At 35.0% G+C, this 21,844-nt stretch overlaps 1 protein-coding gene across 2 annotated transcripts in view; it reads left to right on the top strand.

Moving 5' to 3' along the window:
• The window catches only part of LOC140443602 (mitochondrial potassium channel ATP-binding subunit), a 59,385-nt gene that overhangs the window by 26,896 nt on the left and 10,645 nt on the right, over nucleotides 1–21,844 (top strand). The window contains exons 5-10 of one of the 2 annotated variants that reach the window (XM_072534950.1): nucleotides 300–516; nucleotides 573–757; nucleotides 9,255–9,432; nucleotides 9,982–10,101; nucleotides 10,153–10,256; nucleotides 15,563–15,737. In XM_072534950.1, the coding sequence (XP_072391051.1) occupies nucleotides 300–516; nucleotides 573–757; nucleotides 9,255–9,432; nucleotides 9,982–10,101; nucleotides 10,153–10,256; nucleotides 15,563–15,737 (979 nt within the window). Of the gene's footprint in view, nucleotides 1–299; nucleotides 517–572; nucleotides 758–9,254; nucleotides 9,433–9,953; nucleotides 10,102–10,152; nucleotides 10,257–15,562; nucleotides 15,738–21,844 lie in introns of both variants that reach the window. The other variant, XM_072534952.1, reaches the window with a different exon arrangement.

Below are 21,844 nucleotides of genomic sequence, written 5' to 3'. Positions count from 1 at the left end.
TTAGGAATCTCAACTTAAAATGCCATAATATATTGATCGTTTTAAAATTCCTTTATAAGAGACAAACGCAAATAAACAACTCAGGAGCGTACTACAAAACTTAAAACAGAACCATTATTATATAGATATTAAATATTAAGAAATTTAAAACGCTACAATCCTTACAATAGCAGGCATGCTAAACTTTCAAAATCGATTACTTTCTTGACTTCATATTATAAATACCACAATTACTTGTACGATACTACTGTCAGAAATTTCAGAATGCTATCAAACATACACGTATTATTTGTTTGTAGATTAACAGCAGATATTCAAGATTTTAAAAGTAGTTTCAAACAAACCGTTTCTGGAGGTTTGAGAGCTGCCACGCAGATTGTTGGTTGTTCAGTATCTTTAATTATGATATCACCTCAAATGACTTTCATTTCCTTACTTTGCATACCATCTGTAATAGCTGTAGGAACAATTTTCGGCTCTCTATTAAGATCAGTTTCAAGAAGAGCTCAAGCTCAGGTAAATTTTGGTGTGCGCTCAAAAAATGTTTATATGTTTATATTATTTAATTTAAGGTAGAAAAAACAACTGCAGTAGCGGACGAGGCGGTAAGCAATATCAGAACGGTTCGAGCGTTTGCGATGGAGGACCAAGAAAAGGAATTATTTAACACAGAAGCTGATCGAGCAATGGTTTTAAATGAGGATTTGGGATTAGGCATTGGTTTATTTCAAGCTGGGACCAATATGTTTATAAATGGGTAAGTAATTTAGTTTGTAAATCATGACTGGAATAAAATTACATTATATTTATTTCATACAAAAAAATTATTGAAAGACATATAATCAAAGATAAAAAATTTTAAGGAAGCAACAATTTAAACATTTTAAGATACTAACCTCGTGGATTCAGTCAGCTTTCATTCGTCGTGGTAGTTAGACGTGCGTAAGAAAGAAGCTTGTTTTTAAAACCGGTGTTTATAAATTAGCTATATAAATAAATATTTCGTGAACTTTAAAAGTAAATTAATTACACCAAATAAAAAAGCGAAATTCGGAAAGACATTAAAAACTTATGAGTGCAGTTAGCGGAGGCGATGCCTCCGATAACAATGTTTTAGAAACCCAAATGGATACAGAACATGCATCATCTTCAAACGAGGAGCTGTTAGGATTTCAAAATCTGGTTCCGGTTATACAGATAAGTACCACAAAACTTGTTAATAATAAACCCATTATCGATAATGACTTTGCTAATGTACACACTTCAATAACAAATACCATAAACAAAGAAGTAGGAACAAAAAGGGAGGAATTTCTTTACCGACAAAACGACTTGGGACCTCATTACGTGTATTTGGAAAATAATTCACCCGATTTTAAAGGCAGGTTAAACGCTTTAAGGATAGGTGACATTATTATCACAAATTTTAAAGAAATTGATGACAAAATTGTGAGCATTGACGCAGTAGGGAGAAATAAAATACGTATAAAATTTAAAGATTATAAATCGGCTAACTATATCATATCTAAAAAAAATGAAGCAATATTTACAAAAAATAATTTAGACATATACATTCCTAAGTTTCTTGTAGTTAGACAGGGCGTAATAAGAGATATTTCCACAGAATTTTCAGTAGAGTATGTTAAAGACAGAATCAAAATGTACGATTTACACTGTAAATTTGAAGTCATTCAAGTCAAAAGATTAAATAGGAGGCAAGTAGATGAAAAAGGTACCCAATATATTCCAACAAAAACATGTGTAGTTAGTTTTAGGTCACAGGTACTACCAAAATATGTAACAATCAACAAGGTACTAAAGGAAGTCGAGCCATATAAACAGAAGGTGCTATTATGCTTTAATTGTCTAAGATTTGGACATACAGGGGGACAATGTAAGAGCAGGGCTAGGTGCGAAAAATGTCAGGAATCACACAACACAAAAGAGTGTAAAACGACCGATATAACTCCAAAATGTTTTAGTTGTTCGGGGAATCATTTTACTACAAATTTGAGCGCGTGTCAGGAATTTCAACGTCAAAAACTTGTAAAAGACGCTATGTCTTCCAGTAATATTAGTTATCAAGACGCCAACAGACAGTTTCCCAGGAACTCCTATGCAAAAGCAACAACCATTAATACGGAACAAACTACAAACATTTCCTGCCTCAAAACTTTCCCTCCATTAAATCCCAATAATTATACACCCACCCAGCTCCCATCAAATTCAATTAACCAAATGTCAACAAATAACATATTTTACAATAATTCAAATAATACAAATTCTAGAACATTTAAAAGACAGAGACCAAATAGTCCAGATCCAACATTAATTTTGCATAATGAAATTATAGCTTCCCCTAGATCTCAATTACCTAAGGGAGGAATATTAGACAGTATTAACTATAAAGGAAATATTAATAATAATTCAGTTGCATCTCCTTCAGACCTGAGCATGATAAATTCAATATTAGAATTAGTTATAGAAATTGTCACAAAAGTTTTAGTAACAAAAAGTATAAATATAAATAAGGAAGAACTCGAAAACTTAGTCAAATTAACTATAAATGGAAACACGTCATCACATTCTCAGACCTCAACCATTCAATAAATATTCTTCAATGGAACTGCCGTTCAGCAGTTTCTAATAAAACTAACCTAGAATATCTACTAGATAGGGGCAACTACTCCGTTGCACTTCTATCGGAAACATGGTTTAAAGCAGGAAAATATTATAATTTTAAAGGCCTCAACAATATTCGCTGTGACCGGGACGACGGGTACGGCGGCTCAGCCATTTTATTAAAATCAGACTTAATATACCAAGAAGTCTCAATTCCAACTACAATAAACTTTGAGCATACTTGTATCTCGGTTAATTTTCCATTTATACAAAAAAAAATTTACTTCGTTTCAGTATACTTTAAACCGAGAAGTAGAATATCATTACAACAGTGGATCAACTTTTTGGAACAAATTCCAAAACCATTCATAATTGGGGGCGACTTTAACGCACATAGTTTGGCTTGGAATGATGGATATGACGATATCTATGGCAAGACTCTTTTGGAAGCTATCGAACAATGCAACCTAGTAATTTTGAACGACGGATCACCTACATTAGCAAACAATAAGAAGTCAGCTGTAGACTTGACCCTCTGTACACAGGATCTGACGCACCTAATTACGTGGTCTACTTTAGAAGAACCTTATGGCTCTAACCACTTACCAATACACATACAATTTGGAAGGAATAGCCCGCTTGCGCAAATTAAACAGACAAAACATAACATATGGAGACTCAAGGCTGCTAATTGGGATGTATACACCGCTACACTTGAAGCTACAGAACCAAAATCATCACTAATGGGCATTATCGACAATATTAACAAAGCTGCCAACAAAGCAATTCCCTTACAAAAATCAAACACACAAAATAGAAATCATTGTTCGAAGGACTGGTGGAATGAAACCTGTAACATAGCTGCTAAAGCAAGAAAACAAGCTTACTTAACCTACACACATGCTCCAAATCTTAATAATCTAACAGAATATAAAAGACTTGATGCAGTAGCTAAAAAAACTTTCAAAGAAACTAAGAAAAAAAGCTGGATTAATTATTGCCAAAATCTAAATCAAAATACACCAATTAAAGAAGTGTGGAACAAAGTAAACCGATATAAAAACCGAAAACAAGTAAATAAACCCCCAATAAACCCCAAAGAAGACTGGATAAATGAATTCCACACAAAAATCTCACCCCCATGGGTTGAAAACAACATTACTCAACAAATAGCTACTGTAAATAGAAACACTTCTTTTCTACAATCACTATTTCAATTATGGGAACCCGAACAATGCATTAAATCAACAAATAATAAATCTCCCGGGGCGGATAACATTTCATACAATATGTTGCATAAAATGCCCTTAGGCCATAAGAAAGCCCTGTTAGAATTGTTCAATTCGATTTGGATAAAAAAGATTCCTTTTCCACCAATGTGGAAAGAATACATCGTAGTACCTATCAAAAAACCTGGAAAACAGAACGGAAATGCAGATTCATATAGACCCATAGCTTTATCATCGTGTATATTTAAAACCATGGAAAGAATGATAAAGAACAGGCTTGAATATTGGCTAGAAAATGAAAAAATATTACCTGACTCACAATATGCTTTTAGAAAGGGAAGATCTTCCTTAGAACCCCTAACGATACTAGTAAATGACATCTATCTAGGATTCACACACAAATACAACACTTTGGCTACATTTTTGGATATCACTTCAGCATATGATAATGTTCAAATAAATATACTAGAAGAGAAACTTATCAATATTGGTCTACCAACCTCCTTTGCCAACTTCATAAAATCAGCTTACTCTAGTCGATCAGTTTCCTTAAAGATAAATAAAGAAGTTTCGGAATCAAGAATATGTAGATCTGGATTACCACAAGGTAGTATCTTGAGCCCAATCCTCTACAGCCTGTACACAATGGACATAGAAAATGTTATATCACGTAAGTCCAAAATTATTCAATACGCCGATGATGTTGTTATTTACACCAGTAACAAATCAGAGGACAAATGTATAGAAAATATCAACACTGAATTTATAGAAATCCAAAAATGCCTAGACAACATGGGACTTTCCATATCCGAGTCCAAAACCAATATATGTATTTTCTCTAGAAATAGAAACAACTATCAAAGACCATTAACAATAGGAAAATATAAACTCCGTATTAGCAACTCTGTAAAATATCTTGGCGTACATCTAGATAGAAAACTATTATGGAAGGACTGTATCCACCAAATCATCAAAAAAACAAGTAATTCTATAAATATTTTAAGAGCGTTTTGTAGGGCAAAGTGGGGAGCAGATCCAAATACGGCTTTACTTTTCTACAAAACAATGGTACGATCAATAATGGATTATGGAAGTCAACTCTATGGAACAGCAGCAGATACACATCTAAATAAAATCGAGATACAACAAAATAAATGCTTAAGAGTTTGCCTGGGATATCTTAAGTCAACACCCATAAATATTATGCAAGCTGAAGCTGTGGAACCTCCTCTTAAACTAAGAAGACAACTATTGAGCAGAAAATTTGTGATAAAAACCATTTCCAAAAAAACTTCTTACCTCAATAGTATACAATCACTAACAGTTCAAGTTTTGACCCATAGATACTGGCACTTCAAGAAAACCCCCCTCATAGTAGAAACTTTCTCAGAAATACTTGACATTACAGATATACTTTATTCCAACCAACTCCCCCCGGTTCTAATTTACTCGCCAGAACAAATTTTTTCCCGGGAAATTAGAACCTACTATTTTGAAAGTCAAGAAGTAGCAAGTTTCAATCAATCAAAGTTTAACGAAACAAAAAACAAATACTGGCCAAACTATGATTCTATATTCACTGATGGATCAAAGTCAAAAGAATATACCAGCTGTGCCTTTTACCATGTGGAAGAAAATACTGACAAAAAATTTATTCTACCAAAGGAAGCTTCCATATACACTGCAGAATTAACAGCAATTGTGCAAGCTATGAAATACATACTCGGCTCTAACCACGACAAATTCATAATATGTACGGACAGCAAAAGTGCAGTAGATAAACTTAAAAAAGTAAACATAAATAGATCAGTTAATCATATTGAAGCAAATATCCTGTATTTACATAATGAGATACACATCAAGAATAAAGTCGTCATATATCTATGGGTAAAGGGACACGCAGGTATAACAGGTAATGAAATAGTAGATACCTTAGCAAAAACAGCCCCAACATCAGGAGAAGAACTAAATCTTAAACTACCCCCGTCCGACCTATTCTTAAACCAAAGAAACAAAATAAATGAGATGTGGCAAAACCTACACAACGCTTCAACAACCGGAACAAACTTTTGTAAACACCAGCAAAGAATTCCCAGAAAACCATGGTTTCACAAAATACCAAACAGAAACTTTGTTGCCACAATAAATCGAGTACGTGCTAATCATGCACTAACACCTTATTATAAGCACAAAATGAAAATTACAGACGATCCACTGTGTAGTTGTGGTAAAATGGGTACATTAGTACATGTTTTACTTGAATGTCCAATAAATAATGTAAACATTAATCAACTATACAAAAACTTAATTCACTACAAGATAAACCTTCCAATAGACCTAAATTGTATTATTTTTTCAGGAAATAATGATATCCTTTATGTACTTCATCAACACATCATAAACTGTAAACTAAAACTGTAAAATTACTAACCAATTTTGTATACAATTCTGCAAAAGAAACTAAACGTAAAGCACACAAAGAGGGCTGAAACCTCCGAGGGGATGAACCGGGTTGACGCCCTAGCGCGGAAAAAAAAAAAAATATATATATACATATATATAAACACCTTACACATTTTATATATTACTAACAAAACAAATGAATACATCATGCTCAGGTCTGATACTATGAAACATTTTACACAAATTAATGATTCAATCTAACATAGTCTGGCTAATTGGTTCTCGCCAAAGCCATAAATTCCACGAAAAAAAAAAAAAAAAAAAAAAAAAAAAAAAAAACCTCGTGGATTGTACCATTTTGATTGACTTAGGATTGACGATTCACCGTCACAAAGACAATCATGGAGATCCTGCCCTGGCTAGCTCTTCTCAGGGATAGTTCTGCTAAACCCTAAGACAAACAGTGGTAGCTGGAACGATCAGAAAAGGGATCAAAGCATAAAAAAATAATTTAAGTAAACATGTTTTACGGAATAAATTGGCAGACTTGTCGCTAAGTTACAGCATGTCCTGTACAAGATGACTGAAGGGCTAAAAAATTACGTTCAAAGTTTAAAAAAATGACTTAAGGTCTAACCAAAGATTAAATGGTTGGCCTTAATATTAAAGAAAAATGTTCTTATTAAACACTTAACTTGCCAATTGCTGTTTTTGATGTAGGGCTGCTGGATGAAAAGTTGACGATGTTGGCGGTGTCACTACGATATCAGGTCTCCTAATTATCCAATAGATGGTGGAGCCTGGTGGTGGATTAATTTATGGTGGATTAGTTACCCGTAAGGGACAAGACTCAAGATTCGGTAAAACACGTAGATCCAAAGACCTTGTTGCTGGGGTGGTGGTTAGCCTCGGAAACGGGCCAATTTTTTTCAGAACGAAATATTTAAACATTAGTAGTTCCAAGCAGTCCATGTGGAGTTATTTGTCTCCTATCGGACGCGTTCCGAGGTGATGGAGAGGGGGACGCCCTAATCGGTTCAAGGATCGGCGGGTAGGTGGGAAATAAAATACCATCCGCGAACCAAAACAGACTAAGGGATGGTAACCCTAAAAGAAGATTCCCGGGTCTTTCGAGTCTGGAGGTTGGACGTAGGGCTAACGAACCTATCCTGAAAAAAAAACTGTTTACGATAGTTGAAAAAACACAAACCAGACGGATCTTATGTAGACGATCTGGCAAACGAAAAAAGGATATTTGATTTGGATCATGGAAGTGAGAACATTGTACTTTGTAGGAGCAATGAGATGCCTCATAGATACTCTCAACAAATATAATGTGGACTTAACAGCTATACAGGAGATACGATGGAAAAGGACCGGTACTATCCAGAAGAATTTGAATACAATATTCTATAGTTGCTATACAGGAGATATATAGGAGATAATAGGAGATAATACAATATACTGTAGCTGCCATCAAATGCAACATATCTTTGGTGTAGGCTTTGTAGTTAGCAAAAAAGTTAGTAACGAATAGGTTTTAACGCTATAGATCATAGAATATGTGTTTTAAGAATACGTGGAACATTCTTTAACTACATTCTCATAAATGCGCATGCTCCCACCGAGGATAAAACAGACACAGAAAAAGAAGAATTCTATGAGAAATTACAACAAACATATAGACAATGTCCCAATAACGACGTTAAGTTGATTATTGGAAACGATAAGGTAGGGCAAGCAACATAAACGAAGAATGCAACGATAATGACAACGATAAGACTTAGCCAAAAATATAGAAATATAACGTTGATAAATTAAAGTGTACTGACGTCGTAAGAAATTTTCAAATATATGCTTAGATCTTAAACTATCAGAAAATTCCAGAAGTGAAGAAGATACCACTGAATTTAACACAAATTGATAGTTTATAAAAACCACGATGCAAAAGACCGTAGACGATGTGTTGGGTGAGGTACCCAAAGGGCAGCGAAACAACTGGTTTGATGAGGAATGCAAATGAGAAGAACGAGAAATGAAAAGAGAGGAAAATAGGACATCAGTCTACTAGGGGAATGGGACAGAGAAAACACTCGACCACCCGGGTTATACCTGGTACACAGACGGGTCTAAAACTGCAAAAGGGTCGGATACAGGAGTATTCTGTAGTGGTTGAAATTGAAACATTACTATTCCACTCGGAGAATATAGCTTTGTATATGAGGCAGAGATTTTTTAAATCTTGCATTGTGCAGGAGAAATTAATATGAGGGTTTTCTATCTCCAAGCTGCCATGGGGGCACTCATAAGTCCTAAGGTGATCTCGAGGCTAGTGTAAGAACTCCGACAGGAACTCGACAGACTGGCGGAACATAACAGTGTCACACTGGTATGGGTTTCAGATGACCGGAGAATATACGGCAATAAAAGAACACTTGCCATCAGCTATAAAATATTGCGGTTCAGAGCTGGCCGTGAAAATGCCAAAAAGCATCGTCCGCGACCGTACAAAATCCGAAGGCAAGAATCACTCTCACTGTGAAAATATACCCAGTCAAACACATGGCAAACTGTATATTGACGGATATCTGCTAATAGGGGAATCTGAACTCTCAGTTCACAGTCATAACAGGCTTACTGGACATATATCAGTCAAGAAACACCTCCATACAGTGGGTCTGTTTCATCGAGATTTGAGCTGTAGAGTCCGTGAAACAGTCAACTATATCTTGTATGGCTGCGAGGCATTAGATTGCAGTCGATAAACACTTTATGGAGACAACCAAGTGACTTCAAAGATATATGGTACCCATATGAGTGCTGTATAAGTTGCTATAGGGTTCCAGAATCCTGGAATGCGTATCATGAGGTAATGAAAGATGTACAATTAGCTTCAGTACGACAGGTTTTTAACCGAAGACTTCCATGAAAAAAAAGAAGGGGTTGCTTTAGCAAAATGTTGCTCCATTTTGTTTCATTTGCAAAATTCTTATTTTTTAGTATGGTGTTATCTACTTTGTACATGGGTGGTTATTTACTATCAACCAATCAGTTATCTGCTGGGGAAGTTATGGCATATTTAGTAGCATCTCAAACAATACAACGCTCTTTGGCTCAAATATCATTACTTTTTGGCTCTGTAGTAAGAGGAGTGGCAGCTGGCTCTAGAGTTTTCGAGGTAAGTATCCCAATTGAGTGTTTAAGAAATTTAATATAATAGGACTTAATTTACTCCACGCCTCTGCTATCCATCCAATAACGCCCAATAATTTTATTTATTTTTGTTTTTCATGTAATTCATCTGTGTCTAGATGTGAAGAGACTTTGTCTAAGAGTTGCTTTTCTTGGAAATTTTTTAGTGCCATACGTCTTTCAATTGCAGGTTCTGAAACTGTTTTCTTATTGCATGCTCAAGTTCAAGTTTGTATCTATGTGGGATTAAACCACAATTGATTTGAATGAAAATTATATTTTATAGGTATTTGTTTTTAGATGTTTCGATTTCCAATGCATAAATCGTTTTCCAAAAATATTATAAATTAAGAAATTATGTAAACCTGTAAATGTCTATTAATTGCCGCTTTGTAGTAGCCAAATTGGCTGCCACAAAGCAATCGTTTATTCGGCAATAGTCTACATTGTGTTTATTCTTGGAATTCTTATTATCCGATAACATCAAGTAATTGCCCTTATTTTTAGATGTTTAATGAAGACTTGCTTTTTTCAGTATATTAATAAAACTCCTAAAATGGCACTGACAGGAGGAAAAATATTACCATATGAATTAGTGAAGGGGGATATTGAATTTAAGAACGTTTGCTTCGCTTATCCAACTAGAAGTCAGCAGGTAACGGTATAGAATAAACATTAGATACGATTTTATAATTTATATTTTTAGGTAATTCTCCAAGGTTTTAATCTTAGCGTCCCATCAGGAAAAACAGTTGCTATTGTGGGTGCCTCTGGTAATGGAAAATCAACAGTGGTAGCTCTTTTAGAAAGGTATGCTCCCACATGGTTTACTCCTATTTTTCATTTATTGGATTTGTAATAAATCTGTATATTTGTTAAGTATCATGCTAGAACATTTTTTCTTATTGCAGTGTGATACTTATTTAACGTGTTGTTTTATTATGGCTTAATTTTGCCTAAAGCAAAGCATAAAGGGTCAAAAAAATGGATCTTTTATTCAAAAGCAGATCTTCAGCATTTTATTTTAAAGTAAAAGGTAATGAGATGGAGGTTTGATATAGAGAAAAGATAAAAGCTTGTTTCAAATGCATTGGGAATTTCTCACAACAGTAATGCCTAACCTAACTAAGCAGTGGCATTCCAAACAGTTGTGAGTCAAATTGTTGAATATAGTTACAAAATAGACACAATGTATTAAAAAATAATACATATTAGGTTATATTTGGCAACATCTTTGTATATTTGAAACAACACGTATTGTAATGATATCCCTCAGTGATAAAGTTTGTTTCATCTTTAAAACTGTAATTATTTATAGTATTATTACTTATTTTTTGTGAGTATATCATATCGTAATGTTATATTTTTTTATTTACTTTCATAATCAGATTCTGTGTTGTTGCTGGAATCATTTAAATCAATACTTAACTTCAGTAGTTACATCTATGCGACGTTCATTTTCCAAGTAATTATATTCGATCTTGCGCCCAAAACATTTCTATGGGGTTTAAGTGTGGATTATATGATGGAAATTTTAAGGAAAAATGTCCACATCCCTTGCAGTAACCTGTCAAATTTATATTGAATATAATCTTTTATGTCGTTTGATAATTTCATTCAGTTACGGTTTTTTTATTGGTGTTACAAATGGTATATGTTTTTCTGCCAACGAAGATAATATATTCGCTTGTTTGGAATTATTGGTAAGTGCTCATAATCCAAATTATGTAGTGTTTATGGCACTTACATAATACCAAATTATGTAAGTGTCATAATTTGTACATTATGGGCATTCGGTCTTCTTCTTGCAGTACCGTCTCCTATCGGAGGTTGGCTACCATCACAGCAATCTTTACTTTGTTGGCTGCAGCTCTGAACAACTGTATTGAACTGCACCAATACCACTCCCTTAAATTTCGCAACCAGGAAATCCTCCTACGTCCCACATTTCTCTTTCCCGAGATTTCGGTATGAAACCCATTTGCCCACCACCGTATCTGAATAACCGACTTCCTTTTGGAATGTTTTTGAACAATACTTTACCAGTATCATCTGACCAGCTCTACCGCGTACTGTGTAGATAGGCATGAAACCCATTTGCCCACCACCGTATCTGATAACCAAATTACTTCCTTTTGGAGTGTTTTTGAACAATACTTTACCACTATCATCTGACTATCTGTTCCGCGTAGTGTGTACATAGGTTTCATCAACGTATGCAATTGGCTTACATTCAGTTTTGTAGTATTAGTATTGTCTAAATACTTAAGCGGGCTTAACATCAACGTAGCAAAAACCAAATATATGGTAATCAACAGACAACCCCATATGGAAGCTTAGTTGAATATATAATAGAGCTGTTAAACGGGTTGAAAGATTCAAATACCTTGGCTTTGAAGCCTTTTCTTCAAAAACTCTAATAATACACATAATATTTATACACATAATATTTATTACAAAGACAAATAACATTTGTCTTTCTAATAAACTGTTTGTCGTAGTGCCTTAAGTTTGTCAGAATTGCTTTCCGTTTCGCTGGTGTTCTATCTGGAAATTCTTGTGAATTATTTGAATCTGCATTTGGTAACTTATTTGCATGTTGAATTATCCTTTCTGCTGTACGTACACAAAATACAGTACAATCTCACACGTTATTTAATATGGATTTGATTATCTTCAGGAAACAGTACTTGTATATTTTATACTTAAACATTTTGTAAACTATCCCTTTGGATTCCCGTGTCAATCTGATCTTTTTACTCGTACTAGACATAATCGTTCTTATCATTCTGAAGGGGAAAAGGGACAGGCAGAGTGTGGAACTGCAATGTGCCGGGACATGTCTAACACACAAGAAACACGTGAAGTACTTAGAAGTGACACTGCACTAGACTGGAAAATGGGGGGAGAACGTGCGGGAGGTGGCCCGGAAGGCTGCGAATAGTGCGACTGCGTTGGGGAGGGTGATGCCCAACATTGGGTGACCTAAATCTGAAAGGAGGAGGGCCCTAAACGGTGTTATGCAGTCAATCGTCCTCTACGCGGCACCAGTCTGGAGCGGAGCGGTAGAGATAACGGTCTGTAGGAGGCTCATGACACGAGTGGACAGAACAAATCTGTTATGCACATACAGGTCTGTGTCTGCAGCAGCTTTGTGGACCATCACTGGATGTGTTCCCTTGCATATTTTGACGGTGTAAAGAAGAGAGCTCTATGAGAGAAGAAACTCAAACTTTACTATGTTCGAGAGAAGACATGAAAGGAAAAGGGCAATGGAAAGATGGCAAGAAGAATGGAACAACACAGATGATGTGGCACAGTGGACAAATATGCTGATCCCGAACATAAGAGATTGGGTGGACTGTGGCCACAGGCGACTGGATTATTTCCTAACGATGGTGCTCACAGGACACGGGTGTTTTAGGGCCTACCTCTCTAGGTTTGGAAAGGCTGACGCAGATAAATGTCTATACTGTGTACACTCGGACACTGTGACACATACGATGTTAAAGTGCAACAAATGGATAGTAGAAAGGAACAGAATGGAAAGAGAGACAGGTGTAAATTTTGTTACAGTGGGGAAAAAGGAAATGCCCGTCTGGGAGTGATGCCGTACCAGGAGCGATGAGAGTCTTCCACGCCTACCTGGAACGAGATAGGGAGCCTCTTTGCCACAGACTGTGGATGAATGAAGGTAGTGCTTCTGAAGTGATGCCGACCTTACAGCGGCCATTCCGCTTCCTGATCGCTGGATGACAGAGTCTGACAGAGGCAGGTCTGGTTTAGCAGGTAAGCTTTCGGCATAGATTCGGCGACGAGAGGACATTTTAAAGTACCTCGGGAACTATTGCGGGGAGTACGAAGAACGAATCCTGCACTAAGGTCAGTCAGGCAGCGTCCTGGACTGTCTTTTCCAGATTCCAGACCCCACCCTCTATAAAGATGAAAAAAAAAAGATAAAAAGGTTTACCAGGCGACTGTCTTTTAAAGGTTTTCAATTGTTTATAATTATTAAAATAAAAAATAAACACATTTCATAATGTGAGTTTTATGTAGTTATTACATTTGCGACAGATGATCATAATCGGTCAAGTATAGGTGCTTCGTCAATACTAAGAATGTCTGATGTCTGACTTTATATATATATATATATATATATATATATATATATATATATATATATATATATATATATATATATATGTTTATCGTGCAGTGGCAGTCAATAATTTTGGCATAGGAATTTATTAAAACTCTTGTACGTTTCGTCTAGCTTTCGAATTTATAGTCCAAGAGTTTTACTAAATTCCTAGGCCAAAATCATTGTCTGCCACTCTACGATAACCTTTTATCTATTTCAATTACCAGTCACAAATACCACTACTTTAAAACGTTTTCGGACCATCATCGGTGAAACATTTTAAAAGTAGTTAAAACTAGCTACGAAAATAGGTGTGAAAACCTTTGTATTACATGACAATCATGGTTAATTGTAATAATATAATGACACAAGGTCGATTTCATAGGATTTCACATAAAGGTAACATACGTCTTCCCTGTTCGAAAAGAGGACGACTTTGTCCAACGATTAGAACCAGCCAAATCAGTTGGCCAACTGTAGTTTAAACTACTTTTAAAATGTTACACTCATGATAATCCGACTGGACCGAAAACGGTTTGAAGATTTTTAAACCTTTTGGATAAATTTTAAATATTTTTAATAAAATATGCCATCATACACCAGAAGTCTTTACTTCTCCGTAAGTTGTAATATGTATTTAGTTATTGAAACAAATTCATTAAGAACTATTAAAATAAAACTATATGAAAAAACTAAAAAACTCTTAATATTTGTAAAAATATTAAAAACTTATCATAGGTAAAAGATGGAGAAATAAAATGTAATTCTGAATGTAAATTTTCGTTTAAATAGAATCATAACAGAAACCATATCTCTACTTCTATTAGTTTGAAGTGATAACTGACAATCGGAATTCGGACCAACAGACAAACAATTTTATAACTGGTTGGAACCAAATGAAAGTTAGTTTACTACGGGGGCAAATAAGAATTAAACTGAAACAATTGAAAATTTAAACTGGTTGATAATGATTAGAGTATTTAGTGAACTCAAATAATTGAAAATTTAAATTGAAAGAAAATGATTTAACAGAGTATTTTGTTTATATAAATTTGAGCGCCGACTATTTTTAGAAGACAAATAATAAAACAAAACAAAGTTAACAAATGAATAAAATCAAAAGAAATTGGAATAATATAATTATTTGAAGATAAATAACAAATATGTGACTTTTATAACGCCACACTACATCTTTACTTTACTTAATTCTAGAGAATTCACTCGCTTGGCAGATATATGGAGCTACGCTGTATGGATGTGGCTTACATGTCTTATCAAACAAGTTGTTAGCGTCATTCAAACGGAAATTCACATGATGAAAAATCACATCATCTAGGAGACAAATGCACTACTGGCATAGTTTTTTCTGCAGTATTTGCTTCTGGTACAATTTCGTCTGACGTAATTTTTGTGTGGCATTTGTTTCTTATAAGTGAAACTGGATAATTAGATTTTATATCGACATCGAATAGTTGCTTTCGCGTTGAGATAATAGGGGTTCCACTTCACCAAGTATTTTTTCCGTCGATGTAACATCGGAATTGTAACCGCACTCGAATCAAACAGGGAAAAGTCAAAAGCATTTTCGCGACCATAATTTGCGACAATTTTTTCTCAGGCAACCATATATCGTCATATTAAAAAAAAAGTTTAATTTGATATAAAAAACATGCATATACGTCATGAGCAGCGTATTTTTTTTTAACAAATGAACGACATTTTTGTTCAAAAATGAATTACCATTAATTGAATTCAATTAAGTGGCCGCTATTTTCGGCCACTTTTTGACTGGCAACCTGTTATCGATGTATTCTCCTATTTTTAAATGTATGTAAAAATGTAATTTTGATTAACTACCTATGTCATGTACGTAATGATCGTGTAATGGGATCTCGTACTATAATGTAACTCTTATATTTTTATAACTATACTATTTCACAATTCTTTATAAATATATATTACGTGTTTATTTTAGGTTTTATGATGTAAAAGATGGTTCAATAACATTGGACGGGCACGATATAAGAACATTGGATCCTTCGTGGTTAAGAGGTAGAGTATTAGGTTTAATAAGCCAGGAACCAGTATTGTTTGGTACTACAATAATGGAAAATATTCGGTACGGCAAACCTGATGCTTCAGATGATGAGGTATTTAATATTTTATACACTTAGAAACCGTATTAGTTATAACGTTACAAGCTTACTCTACTCCTACTCATTGGTTTGACAGCGCTCGTAAGATACGCATTTTATACTATGATTTAAACAATGACGTATAATAAATAGACCCCGCAGCATTCTATACTTGATATATAATCGGGTGTCGTAAAGACCTGCTTGAAGCTATAATATTTACTACAACATTGGCGTTCTCGTTTATTTTAAAATGAGTTTATTTTTCATTGTTAAAAGGAAATCTATGAAAAAAACTTAGAAAAATTATATTTAAATGATTTTAATAACAAAATGTATAATATTTTATACAAAATATTTAATTAAAATTGATAAGTATTTAGTATAATATATAATAGTTTATTTATTAAATAAACTAACGCCTTCACTGACTATCAACACATAACCTTATGTTTCTAAAAGGATATACATTAACAAAATGACTTAGGCTTCTTTCAGACAGACGACATTTTGTCGTTGTCGTGCAGTGTTGTGTCGTGAAAAAAAGTTTGGCTTCTTTCACACGGACGACATTTTGTCGTTGTCCTCCTAAGGTACGGAGGACCAGATCTGACCAAACAACTACTAAAACTAATTTAAAAAATAATGGAACAAAACAGAATTCCTCAAGAATGGAGATTCTTGAAGAAGAGCATCCTAATACCTCTCTTCAAAAATGGAGACAAATCGGACCCGGAAAATTACAGAGTAATTAATTTATTAAACACAACACTCAAATTAACAACCAAAGCGATAACAAATAAATTGAATGAAATGATAACACTAGCAGAAGAACAACAAGGTTTTAGAATACAACAAACCGGCATATCTATGTTTCGTGGACCTTAAAAAGGCATTTGACCGGGTCAACTTAAAAGACGTTATTCACTTACTGAATGCAAGAGACATACCTCTAGAAATATCTACCAAAACAACACAATAAAAGTAAAACTAGAAGAAGAACTAACCGACCCTATTGAAGCTGGCAATGGAATAAGACAGGGAGATTCCCTGAGTCCTCTATTGTTCAACCTGATTATGGATGAAATAATAAAAAAAGTAAGAACTACAAAAGGATACCAAATGGGAGAAAAACAACTTAAAATAGTCTGCTATGCAGAAGACGCAATACTACTCTCTCAAAGTGAAGATAATTTACAACGTATGCTGCACCAATTTAATATAACGGCCAGAAAATTTAACATGTTAATTTCCCAAACAAAGACAAAATGCATGGTTATAACAGCAAATTTACTAAGATGTAAATTGGAGCTGGAAGGTCAGATCTTAGAACAAGTGATGGAGTTTAAATATCTAGGCATCACATTATCTAGCTACGGAAAGCTTGAAACCGAAGTGGAAGATCAAGTGAATACAGCAAACAGATCCGCAGGCTGCCTAAACGAAACAATATAGAGAAATAAAAATATCGGGAAAGAAACTAAAGGTAGAATTTACAAAACAGTCATCAGACCAATAATGATATACGCGGCAGAAACAAGACCTAACACAGAGAGGACAAAAAGGATGTTAGAAACAGCAGAGATGAAAACACTTAGAAAAATTGATGGTAAGACACTACGGGACAGAGCTAGAAGTACAGATATACGACATAGATGCAAGGCGGAGAACATCAAAAACTGGGTAAAAAAAGAAGAGTAGAATGGAACGATCATATAAGCCGAATGACAACAATAGAGTAGTAAAGACGGCAAGAGACGGTTCCCCAATAGGAAGACGATCAGTAGGAAGACCACGAAAACGATGGAATGACAACTTACTGGAGGCACATTGAAAAACAGACAGAGTCATGTCTATATAAAAAGAAGAAGAAGAAGAAGAAAAGATTTTTTTTTAAATTTAAATATTTAACAAATATTTTTAAATCTAAATTCACTACGGCTTCTTTCAGACGGACGACATTTTGTCGTAGTCGTGTACGGCAACGATATCGTGTATAGCAGTTAACTCATTGATTAAATGTAAACTTTCACACGACGCGATTTAAAATCGTAGTCGTACACGACTGTCGTAGTACCCCGGCGGGATCACTGCGACGACACGATGTCGTGGTCGTGAACGACTGCAGTGGTACAAGCAAGTCCATTCTAGTTTTCACACTTGTCGTGAAAAAATCGCGATTTATTCTAAACAGTGGTAGTGAATTTAGATTTAAAAATATTTGTTAAATATTTAAATTTAAAAAAAAATCTTTTCTTCTTCTTCTTCTTCTTTTTATATAGACATGACTCTGTCTGTTTTTCAATGTGCCTCCAGTAAGTTGTCATTCCATCGTTTTCGTGGTCTTCCTACTGATCGTCTTCCTATTGGGGAACCGTCTCTTGCCGTCTTTACTACTCTATTGTTGTCATTCGGCTTATATGATCGTTCCATTCTACTCTTCTTTTTTTACCCAGTTTTTGATGTTCTCCGCCTTGCATCTATGTCGTATATCTGTACTTCTAGCTCTGTCCCGTAGTGTCTTACCATCAATTTTTCTAAGTGTTTTCATCTCTGCTGTTTCTAACATCCTTTTTGTCCTCTCTGTGTCAGGTCTTGTTTCTGCCGCGTATATCATTATTGGTCTGATGACTGTTTTGTAAATTCTACCTTTAGTTTCTTTCCCGATATTTTTATTTCTCTATATTGTTTCGTTTAGGCAGCCTGCGGATCTGTTTGCTGTATTCACTTGATCTTCCACTTCGGTTTCAAGCTTTCCGTAGCTAGATAATGTGATGCCTAGATATTTAAACTCCATCACTTGTTCTAAGATCTGACCTTCCAGCTCCAATTTACATCTTAGTAAATTTGCTGTTATAACCATGCATTTTGTCTTTGTTTGGGAAATTAACATGTTAAATTTTCTGGCCGTTATATTAAATTGGTGCAGCATACGTTGTAAATTATCTTCACTTTGAGAGAGTAGTATTGCGTCTTCTGCATAGCAGACTATTTTAAGTTGTTTTTCTCCCATTTGGTATCCTTTTGTAGTTCTTACTTTTTTTATTATTTCATCCATAATCAGGTTGAACAATAGAGGACTCAGGGAATCTCCCTGTCTTATTCCATTGCCAGCTTCAATAGGGTCGGTTAGTTCTTCTTCTAGTTTTACTTTTATTGTGTTGTTTTGGTAGATATTTCTAGAGGTATGTCTCTTGCATTCAGTAAGTGAATAACGTCTTTTAAGTTGACCCGGTCAAATGCCTTTTTAAGGTCCACGAAACATAGATATGCCGGTTTGTTGTATTCTAAAACCTTGTTGTTCTTCTGCTAGTGTTATCATTTCATTCAATTTATTTGTTATCGCTTTGGTTGTTAATTTGAGTGTTGTGTTTAATAAATTAATTACTCTGTAATTTTCCGGGTCCGATTTGTCTTCATTTTTGAAGAGAGGTATTAGGATGCTCTTCTTCAAGAATCTCCATTCTTGAGGAATTCTGTTTTGTTCCATTATTTTTTAAATTAGTTTTAGTAGTTGTTTGGTCAGATCTGGTCCTCCGTACCTTAGGAGGACAACGACAAAATGTCGTCCGTGTGAAAGAAGCCAAACTTTTTTTCACGACACAACACTGCACGACAACGACAAAATGTCGTCTGTCTGAAAGAAGCCTACCACTGTTTAGAATAAATCGCGATTTTTTCACGACAAGTGTGAAAACTAGAATGGACTTGCTTGTACCACTGCAGTCGTTCACGACCACGACATCGTGTCGTCGCAGTGATCCCGCCGGGGTACTACGACAGTCGTGTACGACTACGATTTTAAATCGCGTCGTGTGAAAGTTTACATTTAATCAATGAGTTAACTGCTATACACGATATCGTTGCCGTACACGACTACGACAAAATGTCGTCCGTCTGAAAGAAGCCTTACCTCAAAAGTGATGTTTAGTTTTTCGAACTTCCGCGATCACAAACAAGACACTTAAACGGCATTTTACTAAAATCTTAAGTAAATGACCTTCAAAACTTTCAAATAAAATTTGCTTGTCACCTAAAACATGCAAACACAACTTCACTTCGTAAAAAATAGAAGTTCGTGCAACTTCGTATCATAACAAAAACATAAACGCAGGTATTCATGTTTAGGCCACTTTTTACAACATTCACTTAGTCTGTTTATTATGCGTCATTGCGACTTGCAATATTAGATAACTTTAATCTGCCAAATATTTCTTTGGGTATTAACTGTTAGGTGCTTGTCATGCAAAAACAAATGGCATTAAAACATTAAAAATAATTCTGATGTGAAATAAAGCGAATTAATAAATTAAAAAAGATTATTTGTTTCTACAACTTTCGTTAACAAGGGTGTAAAATTGTCATCTCTTTTACATTCCTAATCGAATATCAAATTACGGCTCATGTTTTCTTCCATAAAGCCGTCACTGGCTTAATCGATCTCAAAATTTTAATAACCTTACGATACAGTACAGTAGGCGGTACTGTACACTAGCAGGAAGCTTCATACTATGTTTTCTGTATTTTCAAAATTTAAATAATATTTTTAAAATTGAATAAAGTAATTTTTAATTTTTTACTTTTCACTTATTGGCTGTATTTTGTTAGTTAATTTTTATGCAGTTTTTAATTTAAACCTATTTATAATAAATATTATGATTATTGATGGAGAGTAGGTAGTAAGTCGATATGAAGACCTCTATTTCGTGCGCTACTTCCGTGACGTCGTGTCGTGGCGATACTTCTGTGACGCTCGCCCTAGCATTTTACTAGAGAAAAAAAGTATAACGCCAGTATAGAAGCTTTACTTCCTCCTCCTCCTAAGTGCCTTCTCTGTTGAGGTTGGCGATCAATATGGCAAATTTCTCTCTATTCTGGGCTTGATGAATTAATTCATTTTCTTTTGTGTGGGTCCAATCTCTGATGTTTCGTAGCCAAGATTTTTTCTTTCGTCCTATGCCCCTTTTACCTTCAATCTTGCCTTCTAATATTACCTGGAGCTGCTCAAATTCCCTATGGCGCATTATGTGTCCTAGATATGACGTCTTTCTAATTTTGATAGTATTGACCAGATGAGGGCGTGTGTTCATTGCTCTCAGTACTTCTTCATTCGTAGTTCTGCTGGTCCAGCTTATTCTTAGCATTCGGCGGTACATCCACATTTCAAATGAATTTAATTTGTTGACGTCATACTGTTTTAATGTCCAGGTCTCACAGCCATATAGTAATAGAGACCACACATAACATTTTAGTGTTCTCAATCTTATTGACACTGATAGCTTGGGGTTACAGAGCATTTTACGCATATTCATGAAACTAGATCTTGCTATTTCAATGCGTCTTCTAATTTCTTTTGAGTGGTCTAGTTGACTATTTAGTTCTCTGCCCAGGTATATGAAGCTTTGGGAAGTCTGAAGGGTGATACCATTTATTTGTATGTTAGGTGTAACTTGTTCATGGGGGTTTTTGTGGAATACCAGAAATTTGGTTTTGGAAAAGTTAATGTCCAAGCCCAGCCTGTGACTTTCTTCTGATAATATGTTCATCAATATATTTAGTTGGTCTTCTGTTTCTGCTAATACTACGGTGTTATCGGCATATCTTATATTGTTAATGATGATTCCATTGGCTCTGGCACCTTCAGGGCGATCTTCAAGAGAAGCTCTGATTATATGTTCGGCATATACATTAAATAATAGGGGGGGATAAAATGCACCCTTGACGCACTCCTCGTTCTATGTTGATGTACTTGGTGTTTCCCTTCTCTGTTCGAACGCATCCTGTGTGGCTCCAGTATGTATTACTTATGATAGCTATGTCGTGTCCGTCCAACAATACTTCTTTTAGCACTTCGATCAATTTTCCGTGTTTGATGCGGTCAAAGGCCTTTCTATAATCGACAAAGCACACATACAGCCGTTTTTGAACCTCAAGATACCTTTCCGTCATCAGTGTCAATCCCATAATTGCTTCCCTAGTGCCTGTACCCTTTCTAAAGCCATATTGAGAACGACTCAGGTATTCTTCACACTTATTTTGAATTCGGTTATAAATTATTCGCATAAAAATCTTAGCGGCATGACTCATTAGGGATACAGTTGGATGGTCTTCACATTTCCTTG

The sequence above is a fragment of the Diabrotica undecimpunctata genome, chromosome 6 (assembly GCF_040954645.1).
Source record: "Diabrotica undecimpunctata isolate CICGRU chromosome 6, icDiaUnde3, whole genome shotgun sequence".
Taxonomy (NCBI): domain Eukaryota; kingdom Metazoa; phylum Arthropoda; class Insecta; order Coleoptera; family Chrysomelidae; genus Diabrotica; species Diabrotica undecimpunctata.
This window is presented reverse-complemented; position numbering and strand designations above follow the sequence as displayed.